General features: G+C 38.2%; 1 protein-coding gene across 1 annotated transcript; it reads right to left on the reverse strand.

The window, feature by feature from the left end:
* Positions 1 to 2,445: 2,445 nt before the first annotated feature.
* Positions 2,446 to 20,402, reverse strand: cwc22 (CWC22 spliceosome associated protein). The gene is made up of 20 exons (XM_077537129.1): positions 20,222 to 20,402; positions 19,545 to 19,589; positions 19,122 to 19,285; positions 17,843 to 18,204; positions 17,071 to 17,283; positions 16,857 to 16,985; positions 15,321 to 15,489; positions 14,398 to 14,451; positions 14,198 to 14,333; positions 13,451 to 13,657; positions 11,962 to 12,024; positions 11,793 to 11,888; positions 11,629 to 11,710; positions 10,347 to 10,407; positions 10,176 to 10,253; positions 7,366 to 7,518; positions 7,154 to 7,281; positions 5,117 to 5,218; positions 4,875 to 5,038; positions 2,446 to 3,728 (listed from the first exon to the last, which is right to left on the reverse strand). The coding sequence occupies exons 2-20, from the start codon at positions 19,585 to 19,587 to the stop codon at positions 3,460 to 3,462; spliced, it is 2,673 nt and encodes an 890-aa protein (XP_077393255.1). The 5' UTR covers positions 19,588 to 19,589; positions 20,222 to 20,402; the 3' UTR covers positions 2,446 to 3,459.
* Between the last annotated feature and the right edge of the window lie 153 nt (positions 20,403 to 20,555).

Below are 20,555 nucleotides of genomic sequence, written 5' to 3' on the forward strand. Positions count from 1 at the left end.
GCATGCGCGTTCGGAAGTACGTCACAAACAACGCCCCTCCTTCGTTAAAAGCGCGGCAGAATTGCAAATTGCAAAGTAGAGGGTGGTTTTGAAGTTTTGAATTTTTGTGATGTTGCTAATTCATTTAAGATTACTTGGTTAAAAAAATGTCTCTCTAACCCAGATTCAATTTGGTATTTTATTCCCAATTATATTTTCAACAAAATTGGTGGGCTACATTTTCTTCTTCAATGTAATTTTTTGCCAAACAAATTACCTGTCAAGTTATCAAATTTTCATCAACAGGCCCTTCTTGCTTGGCTTTTGGCTTTTGTTCACAATTTTTCTCCCCACAAAACTTTCCTTTGGAACAATTCTACTATACTTGTCAGAAATAAGTCTATATTCCTTCATACTTGGTATGAAAAAGGAATTAACCATGTTTGTAATTTATTTGATGAATCTGGTAGTATGCCGTCTTATGAACAATTCATGTCTGTCCATGATTTTCCAGTTCCCTTCAAGACCTTTAACTTAGTAGTACGTGCTATTCCAAATGGGCTGGTTCAACTTATGGTGAATCATTTAAAATATAATAGAACTGTTTTAACACTTCCTGTTTTGAAACTTGATGGAATTGAATTAACAGACACAAAATGTAATAATAAACATATACGCCAGATTTTACAAAGAAAGAACAAAATTGTGCCTAGAGGAAAGTTTTTTTGGGATTCTAAAATTATAGATATAAATTGGAAAAGAGTGTGGCTTTTACCTTATAAATATTGTATTACTAATAAAGCCAAGGTCATACATCTTAATATTTTACATAATATATATCCTACTAATTATTTTATATCCAAATTTGCCGATATTAGCAACCTTTGTTCTTTTTGTGAAAATGAAGTTGAAACTGTATCTCATTTGTTTTATGAATGTGTGATTACTAAACAGTTTTGGTGTGATTTAGTGGCTTTTTTCTTTAAAGCTTCTAAAACCTCTTACAATCTTAATCTAAAGGATGTAGTTTGCTACTATAGTAACTCAGAAGACAAAAACTTTGAATATTTACTTAATTTTGTTATTCTTTATGCTAAGTTTTTTTATTCACAAACAAAAGTTTTCAAAATCCAACCCCAGATTTGTGTGTTTCCTTTTGGAATTGAAATCTATTTTCAAAGTTGTTAAATTAATCAACAATAAGAAAAGCAGTAAACTGTCAAATCTGTTAGAAGTCTTTCTCTTATGATGATGCGTTTGTGTAATATCCAATGATGGTTGACCTGTGTTCATGTCAATGGTTATTTTTTCTTTTTTGTATTTTTCTATCTTTAAACTGTGTAACGATTTTCATATATGTTATGTGTGTAAGACGTATTCTTAAATGTATAGGTGTGTTAAACTGTGTTAATAAAAGCATTAAAAAAAAAATAAAAAAAATAAAAAAAAAGTAACCTAAAAAAAAAAAGTAACCTAAAAAAAAATAAAAAAAAAATTAAAAAAAAAAGCGCGGCAGAACGGGCTCCAGGTGGAGGAGCTATCACTATCACTTTTTTTTTTTTTCTCCTTCCCCCACTTTCTTTCAGTGCCGGTTGGCGTGGGTACGCTCCTCCGTCTCGGAGACCCATGTGGCTTACTTGAATCCTTGTGTGTGATGCAAAAAACAACAAAGAAAAATACATGCCCCTCCTTTATATAATTGTAGCATAACCTTTTGCCATTTTTTTTCTTTGTTTCAATGACGATATTGATGTTGTATTATGTGTTTGCACTAAAAAAAAAAAAAAAATAAAAAATAAAAAATAAAAAAATAAAAACACGCCCCTCCGTCGATACGTCAAAGCCACCGCCATATGCGGGTATATCCCACGGAAGAGGCGGGACTGTTTTTGCACATCAGCTTTGGCGCTATCGGTGACCCCGCGCGATCGGTGACGTGCATGCGCAGAAGATCGGCCATTTTGGATCGCAAACTATGGCAACCACACTATAACAAAATAAATATATATGCCTGCGCAATAGTGCGCGTTCATAAAAACATGATACATTGAAAAATATCTTAGATACTAGATACATTATAAAGAAACTATTTTAATTCTACACGTACTAAAGACGAACGTTTTACTTTACTTTTTTTTGGGGGGGGGGGGGGGGGGTCTTGTCAACCTAGGAAGGTGTGAAATTGCCAATGTAGCGAAACCATAGGCTAATCAATCAATCTCGGGCAGGATGCTTTGAAATCAACCCCACCAACCGATTACTCTGTTGCTTCATGGAGGAATGAAAATGCTTCTGTTTCCATGGCAAGGAATGGATTAGCTCACTAATCTAGTTGGATTCCGTCTCAGGTGCAAAAAGAACACGTGACAAATGCGGAGAACACGTGTGTAAACATGCTCGAGTTGATCAAGAACGTGTGCAAGATGTCCACAAAGTTGAGATGAACATACATCACGTCAAAAACACTTGCGAAAAGGAGATGATTATTGTATTGGCAATGATGACATCATTTGACCTGACATTTGATAGGTTGCTCAGCCAACCTACACATAAACAAATCGACCTATCCTGGCCAGACACTGCTTGAAAACATTTGTCAAACAGGAAATGCTTGCACCCAACACCTGTGATCACATCTTGACATTTCTATGCCAGTATTGGTAAAATGGCATTGGCCGTTAATTGTTCGTACTCACCGATAGTCATGCCAACGTTTTTAATGCCGCATCCCCGATGCGGGTATCGGCACAACAACATATGCATACGCAGGATGGAATTCCATCTGGTGTGCCCATTCGTTACACAAATTCCAAACCTCATCAAACATTAAAGGGATACTTGTCTCATTGAGACATTTTCAGCAGTCAAAAGTCAGTATTTTGTCTAGAATTCATGTGGTAACTTCATTATTTTTCATGTACAATACCTTTGAAAAGTCATTTTTCTACTGTTTTCTTCTCATGATGACATCATCACCTGTGCTGAGGAAATAGGTCATGGCCAATCACAAGCTCACCTGTCTTCTGGGTTTGGTCAGCAAACTGAGCCATGACTGGACCTTACCTACTTCCTCAACACAGGTGATGAAGTCATCATCAGTCGACAGCAAGTAGAAAAATGACTTTTTAAAGGTACTAATTGTGCGTGAAAAATAATTACTTTACCACATTAATTATAAACAAAATGTTTTTTGTTTTTTGTTTTTTTTTACTGCTGAAAATGTCTCAATGAGTCAAATATCTGTTGAAACAGTTTGTCAATACTAGTCCTGGTTTTGCTATTTATTGGCAGTCCAAACGAACCCATCCCTACAAATGGATGGAATTTGGAATCATTTGTCCATCTCAAGTTTTTTTTTTTTTTTTTCCCTGACTATTTTCTAAATTGCGTCTTGGAGCGAGGTTAAATGAGGGCAAAAGTGTCCCCTCACGTGGAATTAAAGAGAGTTTAAATGGTGTGAAGTTGTGTATTGGCGAGCGTTCACGGGCGCCTCCTGTCTCGGTTGCCGTCTCGGTTCTCCTTGTTGCGCTCCTCCGCTCTCCCCCTCCCCCGTTTGTCCTCCTCCCTCCCTCGCTTGGGCTCCTCCCTCGTGCGCCTCGCCCTCTCCTCCTCTTCTTCTTCTTCACGCCGTCTGCGTCCTTTCTCCTCGTGTCCCCTGTGATCAGCCGCCTTCTTCCTCGTCGTCGTCGTCGTCTTCCTGTCACTTTGTCCTTTCTTCTTCTTCTGCTTTTTGCGTTTGGCGTCAGAGTCTGGAGGGGGTTGAAGACAAAGCGGCCGTCAATCATTTGCTCAACGTGACAGACAAGTTCATACTCGTACACTTTTGTCACATTTTTCTTCCATCAAGTTGGACAAACTAATTTTTCATTTGACAATTTCAGTTTCACGGACACAACTGTGTGTTTTTTTGTGTTTTTTTTTTAAACGCAATACATTTATCAAGTGCGGTTAAATCAACTTGCATGTCATCCTTAAAAGCATAGTTCACTTATTTAGCCCATTACAGCAATAACAAGTTCATATTTTGCCTATAATAAATGTAATATTTTCACGATTTTTCATGTCCAATTAGTACCTTTAAAAACACATTTAGCAACTTGTTGTCGACTGAAAATGACATCGCAAGGGCTCAGGTAACCAATCACAGCTCACCTGTTTTCTAGGTTTGGTGATGTGACATTCACAAGCTGAATGTCAATTGTCTTCAGCAAAAAGGAGGCGGAGCTTGACATACTTCCTGTTTTTCAAATGGACACAGTATCAAACGTGTGGTGGCTGCTGGTGGAATTACATCCAAAATGTAGGAAAATAGTGGAAGTACTAACACTTTTTAGGGGGGGGGAGTGTAATCAAGGTGAGGCCACAAGGTGCGGATGTGGATACAGCGACTGTATTGGCTAGGGATGGGAATCTTTGACTGTCTCACGATTCGATTCAATTACGATTTTTGGGTCTACGATTCGATTCAGAATCGATTTACGAATCTCGATTCAAACGATTTTCGAACAAAATTGATTGACAAATGATTTCTGCTTCAATTTACAGATATGCACAACATTGTCATGATCTACTCCAGTCTGCTTTGCAAGACAAAATGACAAATAGAGACATTAAAGTGTCTTTTTTTTTTTTTTTTGTAAACATTTATTAATTTTTTATTTTAAGTGCCTTTTTCCACAAAAACAGCATGTGGGCTACAACTGCCTTTTTTCCTTCTTCATTTCTAATTTAAATAAAATCAATTTTTGGATATTAATATTGATTCGATTCGATTCATAAATGAGAATCTCGATTCTTTTATGAATCGATTTTTTGGCACACCCCTAGTATTGACAGTTTGCTACTTTATGTTGACGACATGTCACCGATGAACTTTTGACAAAAGGCGGACGCACCTGAGCTACTGCTGCTGCCGGACGATGATGACGAGGACGAATCCGATTCGCTGGACGAGTCGGAGGATGATGATGATGAGGAAGAGGAGTCTGAAGATTCCACTTCCTGGTTCTGAGTCATGATTATCTTGGGGGCATTCTTCAGATGCTCCCTCAGCTCGTCCCTGCAAAAGCCACACGGACTCACGTTGACGAATGCGACGGATGCATCTTGTTGCCGCGTTTGTCAACGTGTGGCTCACGTGAGTCCGCCAAGGCCGATGGAGGTGAAAAAGTTGATTGCGAATCGCGTGTTCCGAGGATTATCGCGAGGGAACAGGCCCTCAAAGAAGCTCTGCAGGGTCCTGCAAAAGACGCAAAAAGGGTCAACGTTTGCGGCACCTGACAACCACAAGATGTTTTTTTGTTTTTTTTTCCCCCCACACATTAGTTGCAAGTGCTGGCAAAATAGCGGGAAAGGACAGCCGAGACAAGTTTGACATTTGCAACCTCAAATTCTTTCGCCTGTTGTATTAAAACGCAGCGATGTAATGATTATGGCAATATCGTGATCTTAAAACGGACACAATATTGTCGTCGTGTCACGATATTATAAAAGCAGCACATCTGTTCAAGCCCTCAAAAAACAAATACATGTTTTTGAAATCTAATCAAACAACTCCTGAACCGTTAGCACTAACAACGTCATTCCAACAACTTCTGAGAGCAAGCAGACGTCAATACCACATACATTAATATATCTATTTGATACATTCTGGCACATTTTCATGTGTGGAGGAGGACATGCATGTTTTTCCAAATCACCTCAACACCAGCATCATTTGTGCTAACAAAATTCCAACGGCTTCTAACAGAGAGGGGGAAAAAAATAAAAAAAATAAATCAGCGCCGCACAACACTGGAAAATCATGCGATATGCGATAAGGTTGCTGAATATAGCGATATCAATATTATCACAATATTTAACGTGTATATAAAGAAATTACATTTTTATGATCTAATGAACGAATTAATTTGTTTTTCATGCAGCAAAATAAGCAAACTCAATATAATCTTAGTTAATTATTTGTAATTACCTCTCAAAAATCAACTATCAGATGGCAGTGCACATTTTCTTTAGCAGCTAGCTGGTCAAATTCAGATCAAAGCATCAAATTCCATATGGAATTTATTGCATGTCTTTGCAATATGCATACTCCATGAGTCAATATCGTGATATCGATATTTTTTCGACATATTGTACAGCCCTTAAAGAAATAAAAAAAAATTAAAAAAAATAAAAAATAAAAAACTGCTATAATAATAGTATTCAAAGTGTTAAAAAAAAAAAGTCAGGTTGATTTCCATTTTGTGCAGTTGTAGCACTCTCTGGTGGCTAGTTTTTTAGAGCCGTTTAATTTTCATAGGGGATGTTTTGGCCCTTCTATGAGTAAAATCCACACTAATGGTCAGATGAATGGGAAACGTAATATAATTGTTAAGTGAGCCAATATGTGGAGGAACTTGATACGTGCGTGCAATAGAAAGAACTTCAATATGAAGTCTTATTAAAGATTTAGGTTGTTTATATGTATTGCTGTCATGTACAAAAAAAAAGCACAATATTGTGCTTTTTTTTGTACTTTTTTTTTTTTTTTACAATATTGTGACTTTTTTCTACAATATTGTGATTTTTTTTAACAAACAACGTTGTGACCATTTTCTTTTTAGTATTGTGCCTTTTTTTTTTTTTTTACAATATTGTGACTTTTTTCTACAATATTGTGATTTTTTTTAACAAACAACGTTGTGACCATTTTCTTTTTAGTATTGTGCCTTTTTTTTTTTTTACAATATTGTGATAGTTTTTTTGTTACATTATTGTGACTTTTTTTTGGGGGGTTTTACAATATTGTGACTTTTTTTTTGTACAATATTGTGACCGCTTTCTTTTTTTTTAACAATAGTGTCAATTTTTTTTTACAATATTGTGACTTTTTTTTTTACAATATTGTGACCATTTTTTGTGTTTTTTTTTGCAATATTGTGACTTCTTTTTTTTTCTTCTTTTTTTTTTAATATCGCCAACCTCCCCACAATATTGTGATAATATGGTATGGTGATGTTTGTATATGAAAGATTGCGAGCGGTTGTGTCTCGTGGAACGGAGCGGAACTGTGATACGAGTCCAATCATTGGTCAAATGTGTGGTGAAAAGCATCACGAGCAATTGATTGCGACTCAAGCGATTGTAAGAAAGTCGGGTCCACGCGAGTTGGCGGATCGGCATCGGTACGTACACGTCTTTGAAGCGCTGGTTGAGCGTGGGCAGGCCCATGTAGGCGCACAGCTCCTGGAAGAGGATCTTGACAAAGATTCGGCTGGACGAGGTGGTGGTCTCCTCACTGATCTTGATGCACTCCAAAACCTGACAAGCACAAGGTCGACGGATGGACCCTCCTCATATTCCAAAAGACAACAAAATGGCTTTGCGTTTGATGCATGCGCTTACACTCCAGGGGATGGAGTCGGTGTAAAGGAGGTGAGCAAAGAGTCTGGCCACGTTGCGCAGCTTGTTGGTCTCCAGCCTGTGGATGGTTTCGTACTGCTCGGCGAAGATGGCCTCAAAGCTCACCATGTACTCCTTCTTCAGCAGGCAGAACCTCTGCACATGCGCACACATGCAATACAAACATCACAAAGACAAAAATGTTGCTCTTTGTTTTGTTTTCATGAGCCTCATCCACCACACAACAACAACAACAACAAGTTGTGGGAGCGGGTACGCAAAACCGGTGGCTCAATTTGGTCCTACAGCACTGAGGCCTTCAAAACCGATGATTAGGGAGAAAATATTATTCACTATTAAATTAGCTAATAATTGAAATCACCATTAGGATGATTGTTTATGTTTCGGTACAAAACAAGAAAATATTTAAAGGGATACTTCATTTATTTAGCCCATTATAGCAATAAAAAGTTAATATTTTGTCTATAATTAATTTGACACATTCATTATTTTTCACGTACAATTAGTACCTTTCAAAACACATTTTGCAACTTGCTGTCGACTGAAAATGACATCACAAGTGCTCAGGTAACGACCAATCACAGCTCACCTGTTTTCTAGCTTTGGTCATATGACATTTACAAGCTGAGCTGTGATGTCATTTTCAGTCGACAGCAAGTTGCAAAATGTGTTTTTAAAAGGTACTAATTGTACATGAAAAATAATGAAAATATAAAATTTATTATAGGCAAAATATTCATGTTTGACTGCCAAAAATGGCTAAATAAGTAAAGTATCCCTTTAAATGTAAAAAATGATTAAGACAAATCCAATTATTTGAAACACTATCATAAAGCGAATTTTGTTTGGATGAAACTAAATTCAATAGTTAAAAATAAAAATTAAAAAAAAGGTGCAACTGTATGCATCAACACCTCAAAATGAGTATTAATAATTTTCTATTTTTGTTTACAATGATGCCTTATTTAATTGCACAGCCCTACCAACGATACTGCCACACGACGTTAAGGTTGTGCAATTCATCAAAATTCAATTACACTTTCAATGATTACACTCTACAAATACAAAATCGATATGATCGTAAACAAAAATAAAAGCTTAATACTCATTTTGAGTTGTTTAAATTGATATATTTGCACCTTTTTTATTTGAAAATGACTCATTTAACCAATCTTGTTTAGTCCAAAATGATCTTGAATAATTAGTGTTTCAAAGAAATTCATTTGTCTTATTTTTTACATGCTTAAACATTTTTTTTGTTTTGTAGCAAAAAACGAACCGTGACGAATATTTTCTTGCTAATGGAGCAGCCGTACGTAAGGCTGCTGTGTATGGAGGACCAAAAACCGCCAAAACTCTAAATAAATAAATGACTAAATAAATAAATGACTAAAACTGAAAATAAAAATGAATATAAAAAAAAATATATAATTCGGAAATTATATATAAATGGAAATAAATCAGTTTTTATCATTTATTTATTTAGTAATGTATTTATTTAGTCATTTACTTATTTTGAATTTTGGGTCGTACTGCCAAGTCAAAAGGTTATTCAAATGAGGGGGTGGTCTTAAGTGTGTCTTGGGTTGGGCTACGCCGTTACAAACTGCACGTCATTAGTCGAGTGAGCAGCTCTCACTTGTTGTCTAGCAACTCAAGTCGCAAGTTGAGGTGACAGTGGACACAATCTTCGTCCATTGCAAGCTGGGCGAAAGTTGAGGTGACAGTGGACACAATCTTCGTCCATTGCAAGCTGGCGAGACTTCCTTGTTCGCCAAGCTGCTCACTCGACCAATGACAGGCAGTTTGCAACGGCGGAGTCCAACCCAAGACACTCTTAGGACCGCCCCCTCATTTGAATAACATTTCCACTTGGCAGTACGGACCAAAACTGCCAAAATTCAAAATAAAAGACTAAATAAATGACTAAATAAATAAATGACTAAATACATAACTAAATAAATGACTACAAGTGAAAATAAAAACAGATTTATTTCGATATATATTCAAATGATAATTTTTATATTCATTTTTATTCTCACTTTTAGTCATTTATTTAGTTATTTATCTATTTTGAATTTTGGCAGTTTTGGTCCTCCATAGCTGTGATGACGCGACTGTCCTAATAATCAATCCAAATTGTTGACACTCGTCTTCATCTTCGACAAGTCCTCGATGTATTTATTTTTCTCTCCAAACGGCCTCCTCATCTGTGACGCGCCGTCACGCTAATCCGACTCGGATGGCTCAATCAGCCAAACGCGGTGGAGACACAGCAATTAGCTTAGCGATTAGCATTGCAAAGTGGCTAAAACAAACAAAAGAAAGCGTCAACACTTTGATTTGCTCACCAAGCGACTGTTGTTGTTTTTTCTACCGCGTTACCAGCCACTCGGCAATTTCGCATCATTTCAGTTATTGTTGGCGCTCGCTCGGCAGGAAAAATTTGGACCCATCCAAATACTTTGGCCTATTTGTGTCCTGGTGATGAAAAGCGCTTTGGATGGATGGAACGTGGGCGATAAGCCGCCATTTTCTGCTCTTTTGTGTTTTTTTTTTTTTTGTCTTGATCTGCTGCTTATTTGCGCTTTTCATCCCCATTTGGGCTGATCATCCACAATTTGCACGTTTTTCACTATTCACCATCAGCTTCGGTCGCAACCTGCCACCATTAGCCAGGATCCCGCCACTCTAGACATGTTTTCAGGTTGCGAAGCCAAATACAATCATTAAAAAAAAAGACACCTTAATTTTCATCTTGAGTGAATGTAACCAATGTGCGCGCGTCTTACCCCAGCTAGCAATCCAAAGAACTTCTCGTAGGTCCTCTGTTGAGCGCAGCAATCCAGAATCATGTTGCAAAGCTCCTTCTGCACGCACGCACACAGGTCGGTGGACAGGTGAGCAGTCAGTCCATCAACCAGCCAGAAAGCGCATATTTGTCACGTGTGCGTGTTATATACCGTTTGACTGTCGGGAAAGTCCATCTTGATCAGCTTGTGTGCGCACTCCTCAAAGTCCAAACTGCACAAAGCACACAAGTCAAGATGCACGCAATTAGACATACGTGCTATGCGACAGCTAACCGCTAGTGGCCCCGATAACGAATGTGCCACGATGAAAATAAACTGAAAAAAAATATGCCAATTTTTACGATCATTGCATTTATTAGAATGAATTTAAAGTATAATATAATAAGTATTTACTGAGTACTGGCATTTGAACAAAGCACAATATAAAGTCAAATGCATCCACCCTGTCAAAATTCATGGATTAATCAACAACTATTTTCATAAATCCACCCTGTCAAAATTCATGGATTAATCAACAACTATTTTCATAATTGAGTCATCGTTTGGAGACATTTTTTCATCCGAAATGGCAGAAAATATTCTGATTTCAGCATGTCAACATATTCAATCAACTAATTGGATTCATTTTGCATTAAAGTGTTTTACAAAAGCATTTTTCCCCTGAATACTATTAACTCATTGACTCACAGCCATTTTCACTGACCCAACCCCTTTAGTAGATTTTGGACTGATTTTGCAAGGCCCACAGAATATTGTATTCTTCTTTTGCTATCAAAACATGGAACCTACCAAAACAAAGATTGGAGTCTCTTCTTTTGTCAGGAAAAAAAAAAAAAAAGTATATTTTTATCCGTTTCCGTTCTGCAGCGATTAGCGTTAGAATATAGCTAAGTTTCATCATTAGTCAAAAATCTATTCAGAATTGTGAGAAATTGAGCTTTCCCCCCCCAACATGGCTCTGGTTGATCTCTTATACTCTGCTGCCACCTGCTGGCTGTTTGTGTAATAACTACCATTCCTTCAACTGTTCTTTGCAGTTGAGAGGCTGCATCAAAGCCTTCGGTATGCTATAATATAAAAAACAAAAAAAACAAAACAAAAACAAAAACAAAAACAAAAAAACGTATAAATATGTCTTTGGGAAACAAAACATTTAAAATAGAACGTATTTATATGTTTTTGGGAGCTAACGAGTTAAAATAGTTGTCGAATAATCTGATAATTGATTACTTGTTGATTAATTTTGATAGCCCTAGTCCTGAGAAAGATGTGTGGCAAGTGATTTTATTTAGTTCATTCGTTGTCAATTTTGCAATCAAACAATTCAATAAACATTTTGTTTAAAAACAAAAAAATATCGGCTATATTTGTGGATGTGAAAAATGTGAAAATCTCTGGCTACACATGCGGCCATATTGATGTGGTGTGCGACCTGGACTGAATGACGAGGTAGATGGTCCTCCTGAAGGCCACCAGGTTGACTTCCGTCTGGTCCAAGATGGTCACCTTCTCGTCTGGGGAAAACAAACGTCAGGACCGGCATCACGTCACGCCGAGAGCGCACAAGAGGACGATGTCTCTCTCATCTCATCTCACCTTCGCCGTCCCGCTGCTGCTCGTCGTCGTCATCGTCGTCGTCGTCCTGGCTGTCTCCTTCCTCGCCCGAGTCACTGCTGCCCTCATCCAAGATGTCTGCACAGCCACATGTCAAACTCGCTTACTTGTCCTGACCACAGGACGATTCAAGACGCGCCGTCCTTCTTACCTCTCTTCAGCGTTTTGTACTTGTCCTCATTTTCCTGGAAGTTTGGGTCCATCTTGAACACGTCTACGCACACACACATATTTATCATGCTGTTTGTGTGCATCTTTACAGGTAAGTGAGAAAAGAGTTTATTCATATGTGCAATCTTATCAATTGTAATGTTCACACATATATTCCGTATTATCCATCATCATATCCTTTTTCCAGTGTACCACATAGAAGACACTATTTTTCTTACTAATGTCATTGGGATTGGGTCAGGTCAGATCGAACCAACCAATCGAAGGCAGGACCAACGACTGAAGTCTGTGCACAGCAAGTAAGTACTTCAGTCAACTTTTTGTCTCCCTGTTAAGCGTCTCAAGTGTCTTTTTCAACAGCAAAACTCACAACAGCACTGCTGGATAGTTCTTGTCGTCTCAAGAGTGCATTTCTGGCAAACTTTTGACAGGCAACAAAAACTTAACTTCCAAGTCCATCCATCCATTTTCTGAACCGGTTATGCGAACAATATTTTCATTCACTAAATAAAAAAAACAAAAAAACGAAAGTGCTTAAAAAAAAAAAAAATCTTGTGTTTGTAAAACTAAGGAGAATGATGGTGAAAAGCAGGGGTATTTAAAAAAAAAAAAAAAAAACACTATTTGACGATATACCCCAATATTACAGCGCACAATTCTTGTATTGATTCAATATGCGGCCAAATCAATGTTTAAACATCAATATTTAATGGAAATATTCAACAAAATGTTTTACTTTGTGGGTTAGGCTTCACACCTTAAGCATGGAACAATGTCGTCACGGAACATGAAACTTTAATATAGGGCTGCTCCATTATGGAAAAAAGATTCATCACAATTCATTTGGTAATACCAGTAATTGAAATGACAACTAAGATGATCACTTATTTTTTAAATATAAAAATGATTAAGACAAAATTCTTTGAAACACTATCATTATGCAAGTTCCTTTTGGATTAAACTAAATTTATTAGTTATTTAAAAAATATTTACTATCAAAAATGTAATAAAAATAAATAAATAAAAACAAAAAATAAAAAATTATATTTAATAGTTATTTAAAAAATTGCAAATTTACACATTAAAACAACAAACGATTCAAAATTAGTATGAATAATATTTTTTTGACGATGATGCTGATTTTGTAATTGTGGAGTATAAAATTTGAAATTGTAATTGAATTTTGATTCATTGCACAGCCCTACCATATAATATTTAATTTAAATCAAACATGAAACAGATTTGCATCGTGTTTGTTCAATGCAGTATTGAAGTTTTAATTAAATACATTATCATACAAATCTTACGGTGTACATGTACAAGTTTTACTGAGTAGTATTTTCTCAATTTGAGTTTAAAAAAAATCTCAATCGACTTATAGGTTCGCATCGGGATTAATTGGTATTGAATTGAATGGTAACCTATGATACCAATATATCAAGGAATACATGTGTGGCCTTTGCACTCACTGAGGACGTCATTGGCGTCGTAGTCGTCGTCGAGCGGCAGCATGTGCGTGAACTGGTCGTCCTCGTCCACCAGGTCGAGGCCCTCGGGGATGACGGGGTGGTCCTTGAAGCCGTCCTTGCGGATGGCGAACATCACCTCGATCATGTACTGCACGCGCTTGTCGATGGCCGACTCGTGTAGGACGTTGCGCAGACGCTCGAAGATGGCTGCAAAACAAGGCGGGCGGTCAGTCAGTCGGCCTCATGTCAACACCAAATCACACTGCACACTTTGGTTTGTTTTTTTAAATGCTAGTATTTCAGTCTTTTGAAAAAATATGAAATGGATTGGAAAGCTTGTGGTGTCAACAAAAACTTCTATTTATATATTAAAAAAAAAAAAAAAGTACAAAATGAATTATAACACTTCCATCCTGTATGAATAGAACAAAAAAGAAATCACCTTTACAAAAAAAGACAAATCAATTCATTTGTAAGATTAAATCTTTTTAGTTAAGAAAATAAAAGTTGTCTTTGTCAAAAGTTAGGGGACGTTTTTACGAGAAAGGCACTCAGTCAATTGACGTTTTCATTATCATCATTAAAACAACTTTGATGTCAAGATTTTTCTCTATGAAAAAAATTGGCGCTAAAATGTGCCATGAGGGTGGAGCCTAACTGTTGGTTGGTGATGAGAGCAGCAAGAAGGCAAAAGTGTCCAAATAAGGACAGATGTGATTGCGTGGTTTGTGCGTTTGCTCTGCTGACCGTTGATGCCGCGGGGGGAGACGTCGGTGAGCTTGAGTCCGCACTCCTTGAGGAAGGCGATGGCCACCTCCACGCTGTCATCGGTGGGACGCTCCAGGAGCAGCGTCAGCATCTCCAGGCACAGAACCTCGTGGGCCTGCACATGTGTATGACACACGCGTCGGCAAACCCGCTACAAACACTCGTACGTGCAAACGTACCACATTCTGGTTGATGAGGTGAGCCACGAACTTGGACGATGTCAGACATTGTTGCTGAAAAACATTTTTAAAAAAAACAAAAAAAAACATCACATTCTTCTTCAGCAAACTTCCATTTATCTCAAGAAACACGAAGCAATTCTTGAAAAATAACTTTACACACACAATAAACATTTTAGGAAAAATATAATAAAACTGACTTTTCATTAAAAAAAAAATTTATCTTAAAAAAAAAAAAATTATCTTTACATTTAAAGAGTATGCTATCTTCCTTTGCATCCTGAATTTGAAATACATTTGTCCTCAATACATCAGTAGTTATTATTTTATTTTTTTTATATATATATTTTTTAATATTTTTTAATCATTTTATAACTTTGTGGGAAAAATTATACTTGATTTGAGTAAGATTTTTTTTTTAAAGGAAACTGGTTTCATCTTTTGTATGGAAAATAAGTTTGTTACACGACAAAAAAAATAAAAAATAAAAAATAAAAATCTGTTCGTCAGGAGGCTTACCTCAAGAAACACCAAGCAATTCTTGAAAAATTACTTTTTTACAAACAAAAAATAAATAACATTTTAGGAAGAATATAATAAAAAAGATAAATAAAAAAAAATGTATCTTTACATTTATCTTCCTGTTCATCCTGAATTTTAAATCCATTTTATGTTGCCATATTTTGCACAGGATTGAATTCTTTCTTTAGTAAATATAAGTCAAATAAAGCTGTTAGAAAAATGACAATATGTGAATATTATTATGACGACCGATATTAACTACAGTAGGAATGTGTTTGAAATGATCAATCAATGCTAACGCTAATGCAACGGGGGCCACCACAACAAGTTGCCGATGACGCAAATTGTTGTGGCTACGCCGGGGTCGCCACGGCAACAACAGATGCCATCCATCCGCTAACCTTGATGTTGCGTCGGTATCCGCGCCTGAAGGTGAGGATGAGCCGCTTGAGGATGAGCTCGCCGATCTGCGGGAACTTGGAGTTGATGATGGCCACCACAGCGGCATAGACGTGCGTGAAGATGGGAGACGCCGCCTGCGCTTGCAGCACCGACCGCGACAGCAGACCCCTCAACACGCACACACACGCTTCACTTTCTTATTTCCCGTTTGAGGTTTTTGCAGATCATAATAATAATCATAACAATCATCATTCATTTACTTTATAGGTGCCTATCAAAGCACTCACGGTCACCATACAACATAATAATAAAAACAAAATTGCAATAAGATTACGATATTTGGCAGAATTCAAGTCTGATGATAGATTCATCATCTGATTAATTAAAAAATATATATATCCAATTGAATATTATCAACTATTTTTTGTTTTATTAACACGTAGAGCAATCAAGATCAATATTACACATTTGTTTAACAATATTTTGATTTTTAGTACTTTTTTGTGATCATAAGTTGTTTTTTTAATTCAATTGATTGATGGTTAATTTTCTTGAACAAAACTTGATTTACTTTACTTTTAGCATTTATTTTTCTTTAAATGGAAAGAATATTTGGGGAGTAAAAAAAAAACAAACAAAACATTTCAAGTGTTGTGTAATGAAGTCGACTTTCGACCCTTCTTCTTTTGTACAGCCGAAATGAAAATCTTTCCAGGTAACCATGAAAACTACAGAGGGGACATCACCAAAATATTTAAGATTGCAATATAACGCAATACTTTGCATTATAACGCAATTCTATTGTGTTACTTTGCAATGCTATTGCGTTATATTGAAATAACTATTGCGTTAAAATGCAATCATTTGCTATATAATGCAAACCTATTGCATTTTAACGCAATGACTTTTGCAAAATATACTGCAAAATAAATTGCAAGTGAACAAGAGATTCCACTTCCGGGTCATTAGCAAAAGTGGATTAGTTTTATCGTTAAAAAGTGGAAATTTTCGTTCCCCTCCAAATATAACTATGTTCTTTATTTATTTACTGATGAAAAATGTATTTACTTGGGGAAAAAAACTAAACAAACTTGTACTGCACTTCAAAATGTTTGCTTTGTTCTTGTTTACTTTAAAACTGATATTTATGTTTATGTACAGCACTTTGTATACAGCAATGCCTGTTCTTAAAGCGCTTTATAAATAAAGTTGAGTTGAGTTGTTTTACAATACATCATTATATTTATCTTATTATGATTTTATGTATATATATTCAGTAAAAGTTAATGAACAACGCAACTATTGCATTATAGTTTTGCGTTTTATCACAAATTATTGCGTTATAATGCAATAGTTTTGCAATGTGACGCAATAGCATTGCAGTCCTAAATCTTTTGGTTATGTCCCCTGCGGGGCTCCGTAGAAAATCGATCACATTTTCATCCATTTCATCGACAGACATGTCGACATTGCAGTTGTTGTTTTTGTTTTTATTCGGAGTTGAATCGTGTGAAGGTGGCCGGGGCTTCTCTTACCTTCCCCGGACGATGTTCTCCTGCAAGATCTCCTGGATGATGTTGACGATGTTGGACACGTTGACTTTGTTAATCAGACCGTTGATGGACTTCTTCAGTGCCTCCCAGCTCATCCTCTGGTAGGCCAAGCTGCGCGATGGTGAGGGAGGGAGGGATTATGAAGCGCCAGACATCCGTCGCCGGCCACCTCGACACATCTAACAAAGCAACCTACCTGCTCTTGTCGGTGATCTGTTGCTGCATGAGGCGCAGCTTGGCGGGTGGGATGTAAGCGCCGCCCGTCCGGGTCAGGATGGGGTCCAGCTCCTCCTTCTTCTTCTTCTTGGCTGGTGGCGCCGGTTCGTCGCTCCACGCCGGCTGCCCGTTGGCCGAGGGGCCACGACCCCGCCGCTCACCGTCCCTGCGCCGCTCGCTCAAGTAGCCATCCCTGAAAACAGCCCGCTGTCAACGTCACGCACATCAAATTCAAAAGGTGCATTCCAAACTTTGATGTTCAACACCCAACATGTTGAATACATTTTAAACTTCATAAATGATGCTGTTTCTACTAAGTACTGTCTCAAATGTTCTCCAATTTGGATCCTGTAAATGTATAGGATGGGGTGGCGAGAAACGTTTTTTTTGGGAGGAGCAATATGGCCGCTTCGCGACCTCAAAAGTCTTGGCCTATCAGCTTTCCAGTCATATATAAAGATCAGTGGGCTGCAAGAGGACAGAAGCTCATTCTTGACACCAGAAAAAGTATATACAGATGAACAAAAACCATTTGTGGGCATGTCACAAAAAGCGACGAAGGAGTCAAGAGCAAATTCAAATGCACTCGTTTGTGCACGCTGCCGCCTGCTGAAGGAAAACGCATGCAAACAACAAACTGCATTCTTGTTCAACTTACAAAATATGCCACAGACGGATTTGGACAAAAACTGGATTACGATGGATGGTACTGGATTATGATGGACGTCCCTCCTCAAGTTGTTGTTTCTTACCGAGGGTGGCGTCGGTCTCTTGATCTGGACCGTTCTCGTCCCCTGGACCGGTCCCGGTCTCTGTATTCATCCCGGTCTCTGGATCTGGACCGGTCTCGTCCTCTGGATCTGTCCCAGTCTCGGGACCTGGACCGCTCGCGTCCTCTGGACTGGTCTCGTTGTCTGGACCTGGACCGGTCTCGTCCTCTGGATCGGTCCCAGTCTCTGGACCTGGATCGTTCTCGTCCTCTGGACCGGTCCCGCTCCCTGGATCTGCTGGGGCTTCCGGGCCCAGATCTCTCTCGTTCCCTGGACCCGTCTGGGCTTCCGGATGGGGACTCGTCTGGCTGTCCCACGTCAGTCGGCGGTTGCTCCGGGGCCCTCTGCAAAAAAGCGCAGGCGGCTTTGAAAACATTTCCTTTCCTTTGCACAACGGAAGGAAACTTGTGAGTTGGCGTGGTGTGCTACGGCCTGCCAAAATGATTTTGGTCAATCGTGTCATCCCGATCAATAATCACACTCATTCTTCGTCATTGTGTTAGGATTTCTACAGTTGAAGGCAAGTTCAATTCAAGCCTTTCGAATTGCATTTCGAAGAAAATTGATGAGATGCTCTCGATGGCCACAAAGTTGCTGGAGTCCAACAATGACGTGCTCAAAAGTCGCCGTTCAAAGCACAAGCGTGTTTTGCTGATGTGATGTCATCATATTAATGCGTACAGTTGTCATAAAAAATCGACAGCCAAACCACTATCAAATGAATCGGAAGCTATTTTTATAATCCAGTCATCCTTAGGAAGTCAGCTTCAAATCCTGATTTCAGTTTCTCAACAGTCATTATTACGATTCAATTCATTTCAAAATGTTTCCGTATGCCGTATAATAAAAATAAATAAATAAATAAATTTAAAAAAAAAGACATGAAATTGGACAAAATGAAGTGAAACTTGTGTTATCTACCCCCGATCAAAAAAAGAAAAAAAAAAGAAAAGAAATAATAATAATAATAATAATAATAATAATGATGTGTAGCCCCCCATGAAAGCAGACTGATTCCCGTCACCCTCACAAAAGAACGGCCCTCAGTCGTTTTTTTTTTTTAAGAAAACCAAAGCAAATGCTAATTATGTATATGAACAATTTCATTTTGAATCCGAATCTGCTTGAGTAAATATGGAGGCAATTTTAGCAGAGGTGGTCCGCATCATGTTTAAACGGTCGAATATTAATTTTGAAAATTTTGGAAAAAACAAACTCCAAGTGACTCTTTGTTTTGAAATGTTTTGAGAAAATGTGTTACCGTGACGTGCGCCACGCTGCTCCTGATCTTCCTCATGGCTACATCATGTTCGTCCTCGCTGCTGCTGCTGTCGTCGGAGCCGCTGCTGCCGTCTCCTCCTCCTCCGGCCGGGCTCTTGGCAACAGGGGACTCGTGCTGGGGCGCGGGGCCCTCATCCGACTCTCCTAACGGTCGCACACAAGTTACAGCACGTGTGAGCAAGCAAAAGGCATCATCAATTCATCTGTTTGTCCACCGTAACGTGCCGTAACGTGCCGTAACGTAAATGAGTGACGGAAAACCCCCAACTGGCGACACTTCCCACCAGCAAGCTTGACTGTTACTGACACTATTGTCAATGGAATCGCCTGCTACTTCTGACAGCCTCATGTAACCAGGGAACCAGACCGCACGAAAACATTTTTCACAGCTGAATGAACTTACCATGGTGTTGTGTCTGAGCAGGACTTGTGCTTGGAGAGTCCATTTCTGAAGGGCATAAACGGATATTAGGAAAGGCAGGAAACAAACACGGACGTGCATTTCATTATCACTTTGATATCATTGCAGAAACGCAAAAGAGGCAAATTACAAACCGCATCAGACTTGTTTATTTAAAAAAAAAAAAGAAAGAAAAAAAAAAAAAAAAGAAAAAAAAAAAAAAGGAAGGTTTACGTTTCCGTGACCGGCAACTCTCCTACTAGCATTATTTTTGCCTTAAACGACTGTGACTGGTCAATCACTAGAGCGACACAATATACTTATGGTGTGACTGGCTAATTTGCCGTGATTTTTACCGTGATAACAGTAGGTTGAGCGTGATAGGTTATTCTGCCGTGAGTCGTGACTGCGCGTAGTTCCCGCCTCGCTTCACCCCCTTTTGTGGCTTTTCACCAACTTTTCATTTTGTTTTGCCACCGAAAAAAGGCCGTTCGTTTTCGCCATTACCAGCCTAACCCGAAGGCTCACAATAACTGTTCAATCCTTCAATAAACACGAGAACCAAAAGAAAACTCTCGACTAGCTGAAATTGTAAACAGCATTTCACGGTCGTGTTGGCTCGCGCTAAAGCTAGCGAGCCAAGGCTAGCGACACCAAACTTGTCTTGCGCAGGCACTCACCCTTTTTAGAAAATAGTTATTTAAACACAAACTCCCTCGTCTTCTGTCACCTTCTTGGAAGTTTGCGTGTTTAATCGCGCATGTGAACATCCAATTTGCGTCTCTTTTTTTTTCGTTACGACTCGGGAAAGGAAAGACACCAACGGAGTATAACTAGCGTCTATCGCTTGATTAGCTTCCGGTTCCGGGTCAATTTGTCGCCCTGTGGTTAACGAAAACAGTTACATATTAAATATGATTTATTTTTACTTTTTGTTTAATGTGACGAATTTTGGTTTACATACAGTACTTTTAGTGTGGAAAATAATTAATAGGATTTTTTTTCTCCCCCCCC

The sequence above is a fragment of the Festucalex cinctus genome, chromosome 11 (genome assembly GCF_051991245.1).
Source record: "Festucalex cinctus isolate MCC-2025b chromosome 11, RoL_Fcin_1.0, whole genome shotgun sequence".
NCBI classification, from domain to species: domain Eukaryota; kingdom Metazoa; phylum Chordata; class Actinopteri; order Syngnathiformes; family Syngnathidae; genus Festucalex; species Festucalex cinctus.